This window comes from Oculina patagonica, chromosome 12 (assembly GCF_052425735.1).
Source record: "Oculina patagonica isolate OP01 chromosome 12, crgOcupat, whole genome shotgun sequence".
In the NCBI taxonomy this organism is placed as follows: Eukaryota; Metazoa; Cnidaria; class Anthozoa; order Scleractinia; family Oculinidae; genus Oculina; species Oculina patagonica.
The window spans coordinates 13,405,218-13,417,632 of record NC_135769.1 but is presented as its reverse complement, the minus strand read 5'-3'; the positions used below and the strand labels follow the sequence as shown (position 1 = coordinate 13,417,632).

Sequence of the window (12,415 nt, the reverse complement as noted above, 5' to 3'; positions counted from 1 at the left end):
AAAACACTTTGTGCCACACGCTAGAAAAAGAAATGCGTGAATATGACCAAGAGGCATTTTATAAATACTTCCGAAAGACACCATCAAGTAAAAGAGGATTTGAGGCGACCTTCCCGGATTCCCGGTTCAAAGCCTACGTGACCTGACGCCAGGCGTTTTCTTTCACTACTGCGTTCGTGTAATTTGGTTCTGTAGCCAGTTCTATAGATTATTTCTTGAAATGTTAAGACTTTCTCGATGAGAAGTGTTTCTACATCTGAATGTTTTCCCAAGTAAATCGATGGGCGATTTAAAACAAAATGGTTTTCCACATGGTAAGTAGTGTCATGTGACGAAATCCAAAAGTATGATTGGGTAAATCGTTGCGTAACCGCAGACAGCCGCGAAAAAAGTTGAACTCGGTTCAACTTTTTTCAAAACCCCCAAAATCGCTACGTGCGTAAACGGGCGCGTCACGTGCGTAAATACCTGGAAAAAAACGTGGCATTGGAAATTGGACAACGTAAATTCGACACACGTAATCGCGCGCGTAAAATTTCATTTTACGTACGTTTATAATTTTTACGCGCGTTAACGTGCGTAAACAAAAACGCGACAGTGGAAATCCACCTTAAGGTGGATTTCCACTGACGCGTATTTTTTTACGTGCCTAAAAAATTAGAGACAATGTATGAACGACTTGCGTTCACGTTTACGCAAGTCGTTCATACATTGTTTCTAATTTTTTTTACGCACGTAAAAAATTACGCGTCAGTGGAAATCTAGCATTACTGATAAAACGACCGTGTATAAATTAAGTCTTATTCTATTCTATCACGTCGAATCACAGTGAGGATACAGGAAGCGATGGTACAAGAAGAATGTCGGGCTGAGTATGCAGTTAGAGGGTAGGGTAGAATCGATACAAAAAGTGTTAGAAGTGATCGAAGATTAAACTCTTTAGATTCATGCAATTTTGTCATGATAATAAACGTATTACCAGTGTCTTGTTTTCTCATTGCCACGCTTCGTGTTAGGAAGATTGTATTTCAATCCTCGACAATTTCCTCTACAAATCCGTACTTCCAACTTAAAATCGAAATCAAGTAGGCCTTACATACATTTAGTAGAGACTCAACCGTGTTCTATTGAAAATCTGCGAATCTGATTGGTTCTCCCACTGTTTTTTATTCGCTGATAGAAAACGATCGCGCGCTCATTGCTCATTTAAAGATTTTCTTCATTTTTGGCGTATATAAAGAACAATTAGACTACTCGCCCTTGTTTTCTATGAGCGATAGTCAGCTCAGCTGCGCCTCGTTGACTATTCGCTCATAGAAAACTCGGGCTCGTACTCTAATTGTTAAATATAGGGCAGTGGGGAAAAAACGTTACTTAAAGAACAACTTAATCGTGTACTTTGCAATTGCATTTGATCTTTATTTTTATCTTAGCATATTTTAGTTTTTTTGTTTAGTATAATTAAAACTATTGTAATTGTTTCACATTAAATTATTTTTATGCTGTAGCCCGTCATTAATGTTACAGATAATTGTAACTTTTATATCACCGTCAATTCCATTTCAAACTGACCATGTCCACCATGGACGAGTTTTGATACGAAACATGTCGTTAAGCTCAAAATTGTTTAATTTTCACAAGTTTTCTTTCTTCAATTCACAATCGAGAATTGTGAATTGAATTGTGTATTAGGTCCATGTTATTTCAAAGCAACTCTAATGCAAACTTGGACATTTCGTTTCATCAAAAGCGATCTTTTGCAGTTTACAGTGATGTTTTACTGCTCGCCCATTTGTTTTCTATCAAACATTCTTACAATACGTAAATGTTGTGAAGGCCGCGAACTTTGCTAGGACAGCTAGCGCCACTTCTCTCTTCAGAAGAGACGCGTACGAATAATGACAATCAGAAGATGCTATTTTCGATAACTGTAAAATATAAGACTCTTTGTGGAGTCAAATTTTAAATACCGGTAAGCGCCGCCCTCAAATAAGCGCCGCCCCCGAATAAGCGCCGCACTTGAGGTGGGAAAAATTTAATAAGCGCCGCGGCGCTTATTCGAGTAAATACGGTATTGTTTTTTTTGTTTAGTATATTTAGAATCACTGTAATTGTTCCACATTCAATTATTTTCATGCTGTAACTCGTCCGCATTAATGTTACAGATAATTGTAATTTTTACTTTCACCGTCAATTCCATTTCAAACTGACCATGTTCACCATGGACGAGTTTTGCATCAAAATGCATCAACTTTGTTTTACGAGGGTTGCACATAACAGTCTTTCGACTGACAAACCTGTGGCCCTCGGATTCCCAATCGAATTGGAATTTAGAGGTGTTTATTTTTGTGGAGGGAGGAAAACCGGAGAACCCGGAGAAAAACCCTCGGAGCAAGGACGAGAACCAACAACAAACTCAACCCACATATGACGCCGGGTCCGGGAATCGAACCCGGGCCACATTGGTGGGAGGCGAGCGCTCTCACCACTGCGCCATCCCTGCTCCCTACGAAACATGCCGTTAAGCTCAAAATTCAATTCAATTGTGTATAAGGTCCATGTTATTTTGCATGGATTTAAGAATTTTTATCTGGATGCAAGACTGAGAAATGCCTACTTTCATTTAATTTAATTATGTGAATAAAAATTTCCTGTGTTCTTTATTGTTCATACAAGCTCTATAAGCTCTACAAACTCCAACTTAAAAACGGAAAGAAATTAGCACTGTTCAATAAGTACAGTCGAACCGTCAGGGGAAACCAAAAATAGTTAAAAGTAGAGGGGTTAGAAATAGCCGATAGTTCGAAATAACGGGGAATTCGAAATAACCGAGTTCCAATTAGCGGGGTACAACTGTACAATACTTTTCAAGTTCTTACGAAGGCATAGCTTTCTCACGGTCGTGTAGACATGAACACAACCAGCCCGCGTTGTTTTAATATTTTTTTAATACCTATTAATTGTGTCCCCAAATTAGTATGAGATTTTCCCAGGCTATGTGGCCTTGACACATTAATAAAGTTTTATCTATCTATCTTATCTATCTATCTAAAGTAGCACTCCTTTTGACCTTATTTTTTTCTGTTAGTAAATGCGGACTATTTGAATTGAAACGGAGATACTTTGGAAGCGTTTTGTTCAAGATTGTGTGATGACATTATCTTGTCCTTTTGATCACGACTGGCAGTGAGCTTAGACTGTACCGTCCCCAATAATCCACTGCCACGATGGAATACCAGCCTTGAGAATAATTCCTATCTTCTGCAAAACAAAAAAAGACAGCTTATAAGAAACAACGTACCAAACGACGTTGTCCTGAAGAGGACTACATTTTGGTACCTTCCCAGGGGCTTATGTAGGTTTTTAAGTAGTTGACGGCATGTCGACGGCCTGGCAGTTTCGGCTCCCAAGGGACGCTCCTAGGGGGTCTGGGGGTTGTTCCCTCGGAAAAATGCTCTGAATATACAGCTGTTTCGAGAAAGGCATAAAAGCGTACGCGACAAAGCCGAAAGTTATTTGGGTACTTGTAGTTCAGGGCATTTCATCGGAAGGGAAAGGGAAACAATGATTGCACGGATTTGTGATTTCGACTTCTATGGCTGTGTTCGCACAAGGTCGATACCTTGTACTCGGACACTTAGGGTACTTTGGTTTCCTGTGTCTAAACACGACGCCGTTTTTTGCCGGTGCTCGGGCACTAAGTGTGAACACGGCACTGTCAGGTACACTTTAACATTTATGTAGGACAACCTTTCTCGTTAACCCCAATATATGTCCACCATATCTCAGCCAATTGCTTTCGCGCAATTCACGAATATTTTTAGGTATCTCTGGAACATATGCATCCATAAATTCCTTCTCGCTAACCTTGTCTGCCGACCAATTAAGTCTATTTTTCATCACGATATTTGTAAATCATAAAAATAACATTTTCTCAAGGAATTTCGAGAAGGACTACCTTGAGACAGTAGATGATGAAAGCTTGTAAAAATAATGTCCACTTTATTCACTTGTTTGAATGGTCCATGAGAACTTTTGACGGAGTAGAGGACTTTGAAGGAGAGAATGCATCTACAAGACAATAAAGATTGTTAAAATTACTTAAAAGTAATGCTATTTATTTTTGTTAATTAAGAGCTCTAATCTTCAAATTGGCAGAGCAAAAGTCTTATTGGAAAAATCACGGCTACATAACAAACAAGGATGATTTTCGAGCATCGTAGTTGGTCAGTGCCGAAGTTGCCTAAAATTGCGTGACATAGCCGCTTTAAGAAAAGCCATTAGCAAGTATCACTTTGTATGGGAGACAGTGTTGCACAAGTCCTCATCTACATCAATAATATATACAGTAAGTCCGAATACAAATCTGATTACAATTACAAATAACTGGAAACAGTGTAGACATTGTACCTGGACTGTACGTCTTTCCAAGTCACAAGTACCTCATAAGAAGACACAGGGATGAGCCTTACTCCTTGGACCTGCAATGCATATAAAAAATTTTACATTACATTTTGGTGATGCAAAATAAGGTAGAAAGACTGCGTGTGTCAAGGAAAAAAACAAACACCATTCCATGCGTCTGAGAAAAGTCACAGAGAAATGTTTTATACATACACAGAGCGAATGGAAAATTAAGAAAGGAAATGAAACATTCATCTGAGGTCTGCTCAGAAAACCAATTCACACTCCGTTGAGTGTTTTATACTTTGCAGATTCCACTCACACAGGTTGATCCGGTAGGTAAATCAGCCGTTTGAAGCAATACATGTTCAGGATGTGGCCAAAACAACGTTGTGTCTTTCTCAGAATTTCAAAAAGTGTTCAGAAGATGATCAAAAATGTGACAAGAAATAGAATGGTCATTTTACAGTTATTCTAATGTTAAAAAATCTTGAGTGCGAAAAAATGATCAAACTACACTTACATAAACAGCATAAAATGCAATGTACTGCGATGAAAAGATTCTACAAGAGCCTCACCTTTAGAGGGGGTGAAACAGGCTTTGCACAAACATGCAACAAACTTATTCCTGGTAGGGGAAGGGTCAGCAAAAAGTTTAACATATCGGAAGAGAGAATCCTAGGACCCAGACTTCTAACAGGCTCCTGCAGAAAGGAAAAGAAAGAAACATGACGTGTGAATAGTACATGGCTTTAATTGTTGCGAAAAAACATATCTCTGGTTCTATTTGGCGTAAATGGGCGATTTAAACGTTGAAATAATTTCAATAAGTAGAAAAGATGTTGTATTAACTTATTAACTTGTCTCGCAAGAAAAACTTTTGGTTTTTTCGCACGCGCCGACGATTTTGTTTGTGAATTGATTTTCTGTTGAAGCGCGACGGCTTTTAGTAGCGAAAAAAAATCTCTGGTTCTATTTGGCATAGATCGCCAATCTACAGGGTGAAGTATTTCCAATAAGTAGGAACGTAGCTTGTTTTAGAGTAATTGTGATACGCAGTGAATATTATTTATAACCTATTCTTGCAAGATAAACTTTTGGTCTTTCGGAACGTGCCGCGAGTCACGTCACGGCTTAGTAGCGAAAACAAAATCATATCTTTGGTTCTATTTGGAAAAAAATCAGCGAATGAGACGTCGAAATTATTTCAATGAGTCAAAACGATGCTCAAATAAAGTTTATATGCTGCCGCGAAGATTTATTAGCTTTTCTGCAAGATAAACGATCTTTCCGCACGCGCCGGTAAGGCCGGTAAGTTAAGTAACGTAAAAGTTATTTCTCCGTTTCTATTTTGCATAAGTCGGCGAAATCTAAAAGTAGAATTAGCAAGCCATCGAAAGAACAATAAACTATGGACAAAAGAAAAAACAATAAGCTTGCTCATACATACTGATGAGCATACGCGTATACAGAGTATACGCACATACGCAGACGCATATACGCACATACGCAGACGCATATACGCACATACGCATACGCGCGTATGCGCAAAAGCATACGCGTTTTTCGCGTATGTTTAGGGACGCTTATTTCTGAGCGGTACTGTAGTACAACGTATGCACGTGAAGGTGACTTTGTAGATATGAGGCAGTGCAGCAGGGAAAGCACCCCTTCCCTCCTCTCCTAAAACAATTAGTTGGTGTTTTGCAGTTAAACCTCTATTCTATCTAGGACACCTAGGGAACAGACCAAAGAGTCCATTTGTAGAGCTTCATTAATTGTTATAGGAGCAACGGATATGACATCATTTGCAAGGGCCGTTCTTGAAAGCAACAATGAAGGTGGAAGGAATTTACTAAAAAGTTCTTATGCCACCAAACAAAGGATATTAAGGAAACTCTTAGAAGCTCCCTCGCCCCTCACCGAAAGAAACGTTTCTCCTGGAATGAAGGACAACTTGGGACATAAACGCGTGACCCTTGCCGGCTTCCTTAGCAAAAAAGCATATTTGACAAGACAGTCTGTCAATTGTGGATCAAATCACTGTACAGATAAGATGAAGCAAACCAAATTGTATTTGTTTACATCATTCGCGATTTCATCATCCACCCCATTGGCTTTTTTCCTTCAAGCAGTAACGTGATGGACGATGTCATTATTGATCAGAGGGTCATAAAACAAATAAACCCATTCCTGACTTGGTATTTATATAATGCATCCATGATAATTGATTTATTCTAAACCGTGGTGATTGTAACTATTGTGTAAGCTGTAGTCACTTCTAAAAACAAGCTACTGTTACCTGATGAAGACGGAGTGCATTAAACTGATCATCACTGGGAAACACAGGAGAACCCATCTCCTTCCACACACGATATGGATTTCCATTGTCATTATCCAGCTTATAAACAACAAATGCCACATCTTCTCTCAAAGGTAAATTCACCAGAGATACGTTTATTTGTGAAACGGAAGTTCTCGCTGATGTATCATTGCTGTTGTAAAGCATAGCTGCCAGCTCCCAGTCATAAGTGGTAGACAGTCCATCAGGCTTCCTAACAGTGGCGATCACTCCAAAATCACTCTGATCATTACTTTTATATGTTATAGAAGCTTTGATTTGGTTGTCACCCAAAAGTGCTAGAAGTCCCATGACACTGAGAATGGGTTTCTTGATAAGTTCTGCTTTCCGTGGATGAGAATGGTTCATCTGGAATCTGGCCAACAATGTACGTTGACGGAAGTAGAACGGTGGATAGCTGATAAATCCATTGTCATTACTCAGGAGGTTATATCTAAAAAAGCAAACAGATAGGATCACATGTTGTCAGTTGTTCATATAAAGTAATTATAGCCAAGTACGTCTATCAGTTACTAGACATACTGGCTACTTTAAGTTTGTCACTTAGTTCATTTCTTTATAAACTGCAAAATGTAGTGCTGCCCAAACTATGGCGCATTGTTATGCAGAAAACAACAGAAACACGGTCTGTTTGGCTATAAATGGATAAGCCACAGTCGGTTCCGCAATGTTCTTGCTAATGATGTTTGGCTGTGACAACACGTTACACCATGTCACCCCTCACCAATGGTGCCAGCATGTAGTGCAGGGAAGCTGGTCAAAACAAAACTGGAATAGACACTCGAAATCTCACTTCTAAGGGAGTAACAAACGGAACATAATAAAGATAACCCTGGATTGTCATACGTTTTATTGTCATATCACGGCTGCTAGTATTAACCACTTGACATGGATTTCCCCCAATAGACTGTCACCAAGCCCTCTGCAACTTCCAGCCCAGGAAAGCCAAGAAGCAGTTGGTTTGGGTTCAATTGGAACAGGAGTCCATCTTTCAGCTGCACCAGTGCTGACTTAATACACAGGATTTTAATTTAAAAACTCTCACTAAGATGAGTATCTTCCTTTTTTTCTGGATAACATTCACGTAAACTCATGCAGGGGACATTCAATCAAGTTATAAAAACAGAAAATGCTCAGCATCTGCCACTGTTTTTTAACTAAAATTTGCAGCAAATAATATATCTTGTACTTGTGAGTAGGTAGCTTTTCACAACAGCAATGGCACTTGATAAAGGTTTACTAAACGTTTGTCCTGGCCGTATCAAAGATCCAAAGGCCATTAAACGAAATACGGCATTTGAACTTAATAAGTGCCACTTGTATTTGACGCTTCAAATTTTGTTGTTTAGGTGCACCAAAAATTTTATTGCATTTTTTAATGAAAAAAACAGTGATCTTTCGTTGGGTATTGTTATTTATATTAAACACCATGCCATGACAATTGATTAAAAAATCGAAAAAACATAGTTACTTTCAAATTGTCAAGCAATGCGTCTTTTTTTTTAGTATCCTTTCGTATCCATTAATAACTGTCAAGTGTGTATATGTTTCAATAATAAAAGTAAAAACAAGTAACAACAAACCTAACACTGAAATTTCTTCTTAATAACATATCTTGATGCTGTGCCAATATCTGCAATGAGACCAGAAATTTGTAAGTACATAAAGAATTGTCTTGCTGTACAACAGGTACAAACTCCCCTTGCTGACAGCTGCTAATGTAAGTTCTGCAAATTTGGCATAAGTGACGACAAGAAAACAATATTATGCCTAGGTATAATCACAATCATGGAATCTCAATTTCTTGAACCTACAAGGAAAACTCTTAGTGTTTGACTGAATGAAGCAAATCTAAGGTGTGAAGTAATTGGGAGGTTTGAGAAAATGAGGATTTGAGAAATTGGGATTCCACTGTCTATAGATAATAATAATAATAAAAAAAGAACTTTTATTTAACCTGGAAAGAAATCTATCAGCATTTATAAAAAATGCTGGTCTTAACAAGATGTCCAGTAATAAAATCTAAGATTAAAATTACAATACATATAATTTACCTAACTGTGGTAACCACAGGAGGGCGGGCCTCGGCGGGGTCTGGGGGAGTGTGCGTGGGCTGTGGTCTCGGGGCGTCCCCCGGCCCAGGCTCCCCCTCGCCCCGGCCTCGGCCCTCCTCCCCCCCCCCTTCTCCGGGCCGCGCGGGGGCTCCCCCGCGGGGCCGGCCGGGGGCCTCCGCCTCCCTGTCCCCCGCTCCGCCCCTCCTCCCGTGTCTCGGCCCGTCCGCCTTCCTCGGCGGCGCCCTTCCGCAATCCCCCGCGCGCAGTCCTCCCTGTCCTCGGCGCCTCGGCCCGCAAAAATTTACTTTTAAAATATATCAACATGCATTGGTATAAATAAATTAGACTGAGCATTTATGATTCTTAACGTCAGTTTCTTTCAGATAGAATGATACAGATAGATACAATAATTCTGGACAAGTCTTGGGGAACTTCACTGTTTTGATGAAAAATGATCACACATTTTGTACATGTTTGATCTCAGTTCTTATTTTAACTAGTTGATTTTTTTTACCAGGTAAATGAAAAGGGTAAGGGTATGGGTTGGAGGCAAATATTTCATTAAAAGAAGTGGTTTACCTAGTAACGTTTCCTACGTGACAAATTGGATAAGGGGTTGGACAGCAAATCCAGAGGTTGAGAGTTCAAATACAGTGCAGGTTAGTAAAAAAAAAAAAAAAGAGATGATAGTACTTAGGGGAACCATCCCCTACTATCTGATATTATCCCCCTAGTAAGGATGGGGGGTATGAAGCATCAAGGGAGGGGCTCAGGTATTTTACTTTTTCTACTTACTTACCTAGTATAGAAAAACACTAGTATAGAAGAACACTAGTATAGAAGAACACTAGTATAGAAAAACTGACTAGTTAAAATAAAAAAATTACTGAGATCACATTACCATGCAGTAATCCACTTCTATTTCATAATTTTCTATTTCTTTTCCCAACTATATTGGGATGGTTTAAGTTTACAATAAATTTATTGGAGTGGGACATTTGTTAAAAAACTGCTCTCCAGAACAATTAAGGTGCTTACTGGAAAAAGTGTTTACCTTGACAACAATCGCAGCATATGTTGCGTCTGCTCTCCAGTCTTCACCTAGGCTCCAACCAACTAGTGGATCCCCTTCATCATTGTATATTGGTGTATCCTTGAATTTAGGTACAAGGTGAGCTATTTCCTCTAGAACCACTGTTTCATTGTCTAAAATGGTCATAGAGTGTCCCTGGCCTTTGATGTGGAAAGAAACAAAATCAAGTCTAACCCCTCTTTCCCCAGTGAAGAAATTTGTGCCATTGTTGCAGTGCTCTAGTAGAGACTGTAAATGTAAACAAAAGAACAACCTGATCATTTTTACTCAATATTTGATTCACTTTTACATTTAAAAATAAGCTGAGTTTCCCATTACTTTAATACTATTACAAAAAAATAAGATATGCACTTGTACGTAGTCTAATAACATACCCAAAATATTGGATGACTGTCTGGGTACCCTGTGGCAGGTCCTCCAAGTCGCAAAGATGGATGCGCCATCTTGAGTCCTTCAGAACAAGCATCATAGTACATGAGGTATCCTTCGATGGAAACATGGAGGCCATCAAAATGGTGCTTATTCTGTGGTTCATTCCAGGATTCAAAGTTCCACTGGGATACTTCCTCCATCCCAAATACCTCTGCCATTGAAAAAAACCAAACTAAGTACCATGAACAAATATTATTTATAATGACCACCTTTGGAAGCCTTTAGATCAACTTTGTAAAACTTTTGAAGTCATTGGGTCAAAGTTGGAAATCTTTGGAACACTTTGGATCAACTTCAGAAATCTTTAAAAGACTATGGGTCAACTCCGCATATCTTTAGAAGACTTCAGTTCAACGTTTAAAATCTTAAGAAGACTTTGAGTCAACTTTCCCTCAGATTCTGGGAGTGATGAGGAAATTCCTTTTGAAACATTGAGTGAGAGTGAAACTGAAGCTGAAGCAACATGCAGGGGAAGCAGAGATGAGGTTGACAGTGATCTTGACTCACTGGTAAAGATTTTCGCAACCACCAGAAGTGGACGTACACCAACACAACTTTTTTGTAATCAATGTAAGCTAACATTAATGTTTTTGATGACCGCTCCACTTTCAAGTCTCTGGCTTCAAAAGTATTTTCAGTAGCCCTGCCTAATTGTTACCAGAGAAAATGGGTGACCCCCCTCCAAATCTTCATAGCTCCCCTCCCCATAAATCATGAACCCTCCCTTATTTGATTTTACTAGTAATACGTGACTCGCAGGGCCTCGCGAAGCTTTGGGTTGGGGAGGAGGGGGGGGGGGGGGTGTTATAAATAAGGAGTGATAACCGGTTTTAACCGGTGATTTGTTATTGTTGCCTAGTAACAGGCATGGCCGCGACACCCTCGTTCCCAGGGTCTACTCCGCTTTGAAGATGGCGGCTCTTTCTGGTTCGTAAAGAGGTATAAAGCGTTGGGAAGCGCAGGCTATTTTCAAAATCATCGACAAATTATTGGATATTCGCATTTTGGACATTTATCTCAGGGCATTAAAAAAGAAGAACGAACGGCAGAAGGATTCGAACCCTCCGCCCGCGCGCCCCTGATGGCCGTGAAAGGTTTATGGCCTGAATAGGCGTTGAGGGAGTATTATGTGGAAATCAGTGTTATTTTAATCCGAAAAGAAAAACAATAAAAATGAAAGGCTCAGGATTCGAACCCACAAAAAAAAAAGAAAAAAAAAGAAAAAAAAAACCCTAGCCGGATTCGAACCCCCGACCTCAGTTACGAAGATCTGATTTGAAGTTCGACGCCTTACCATTAGGCCACCAGCGCGCGGCGGCCGTGTGACGTCATTTCCGCCACACACCAAGCTCACAAATATAGAAATATATATGACCGTAAACTCCACACAAGATTTCATCCCGCCTGATCCCTTTGAGGGACAAAATTATACACCCCGCTACGCTCGGCCTTCGGCTCTCGCTTCGCGAGGAATGAATCTTTACCAATTAGATGTGTTGCCAAGCTTGCTATAAGATCTCTCCATGCATAAATTTGTGCAGTATCACCAAAATCTGAAAAGAAATTGGATGGATTTCCCATCAGTTCAAATCCAGGCCTTAGACCATTCCTCATAAGCAAGTGCATTGCCTCATCCAGGTATGTGAAGTTATAAACAACTTGGTCAGCTGCCAGCTTCATGGAAACCAGATCTAATAGCCAGTGAATTCTCACTTGCTTTATACCCTTTTGGGGCACGGATCCTATGTACGCTAAGTTCTGCTGCTCATCATTGGTGAAAATAAAGTTTCTAAAGTCCTGATGAGGGTCTGGCGGACAAAATCCGGTGCTTTCCCAGAAGTGTACCAGAGGACCTATAACTCGACTGGCGTCCAAGACTACATTGAAATGGTCAGTTTGCTCTCCACTAACGAGCAAAAACAGTACTGCATTAACTAATGCTTTTATCCACATCACCATATCTCTTTTCAGTTTCGCTGTTTCTATAAAATCAGCGTTGCCAGTCTTGCCAGTCACGAATGACCTCTTGGAGGGATCCTCATCCCATGACAGGACAGTCAGTCGACCCAG

General features: G+C 39.8%; 2 protein-coding genes across 2 annotated transcripts in view; one reads left to right on the top strand and one right to left on the bottom strand.

The window, feature by feature from the left end:
• LOC144632725 (synaptogyrin-2-like) overlaps positions 1-12,415 on the top strand; it is a 30,654-nt gene that overhangs the window by 17,266 nt on the left and 973 nt on the right. The gene's annotated exons all lie outside the window — the stretch shown is intronic.
• On the bottom strand, positions 3,050-12,387 carry LOC144632689 (alpha-L-iduronidase-like). The gene is made up of 9 exons (XM_078491393.1): positions 11,830-12,387; positions 10,288-10,496; positions 9,875-10,141; positions 8,350-8,399; positions 6,707-7,199; positions 4,983-5,108; positions 4,411-4,481; positions 3,959-4,071; positions 3,050-3,261 (listed from the first exon to the last, which is right to left on the bottom strand). Exons 1-9 carry the CDS (start codon positions 12,302-12,304, stop codon positions 3,158-3,160), a joined length of 1,908 nt encoding a protein of 635 aa, XP_078347519.1. The 5' UTR covers positions 12,305-12,387; the 3' UTR covers positions 3,050-3,157.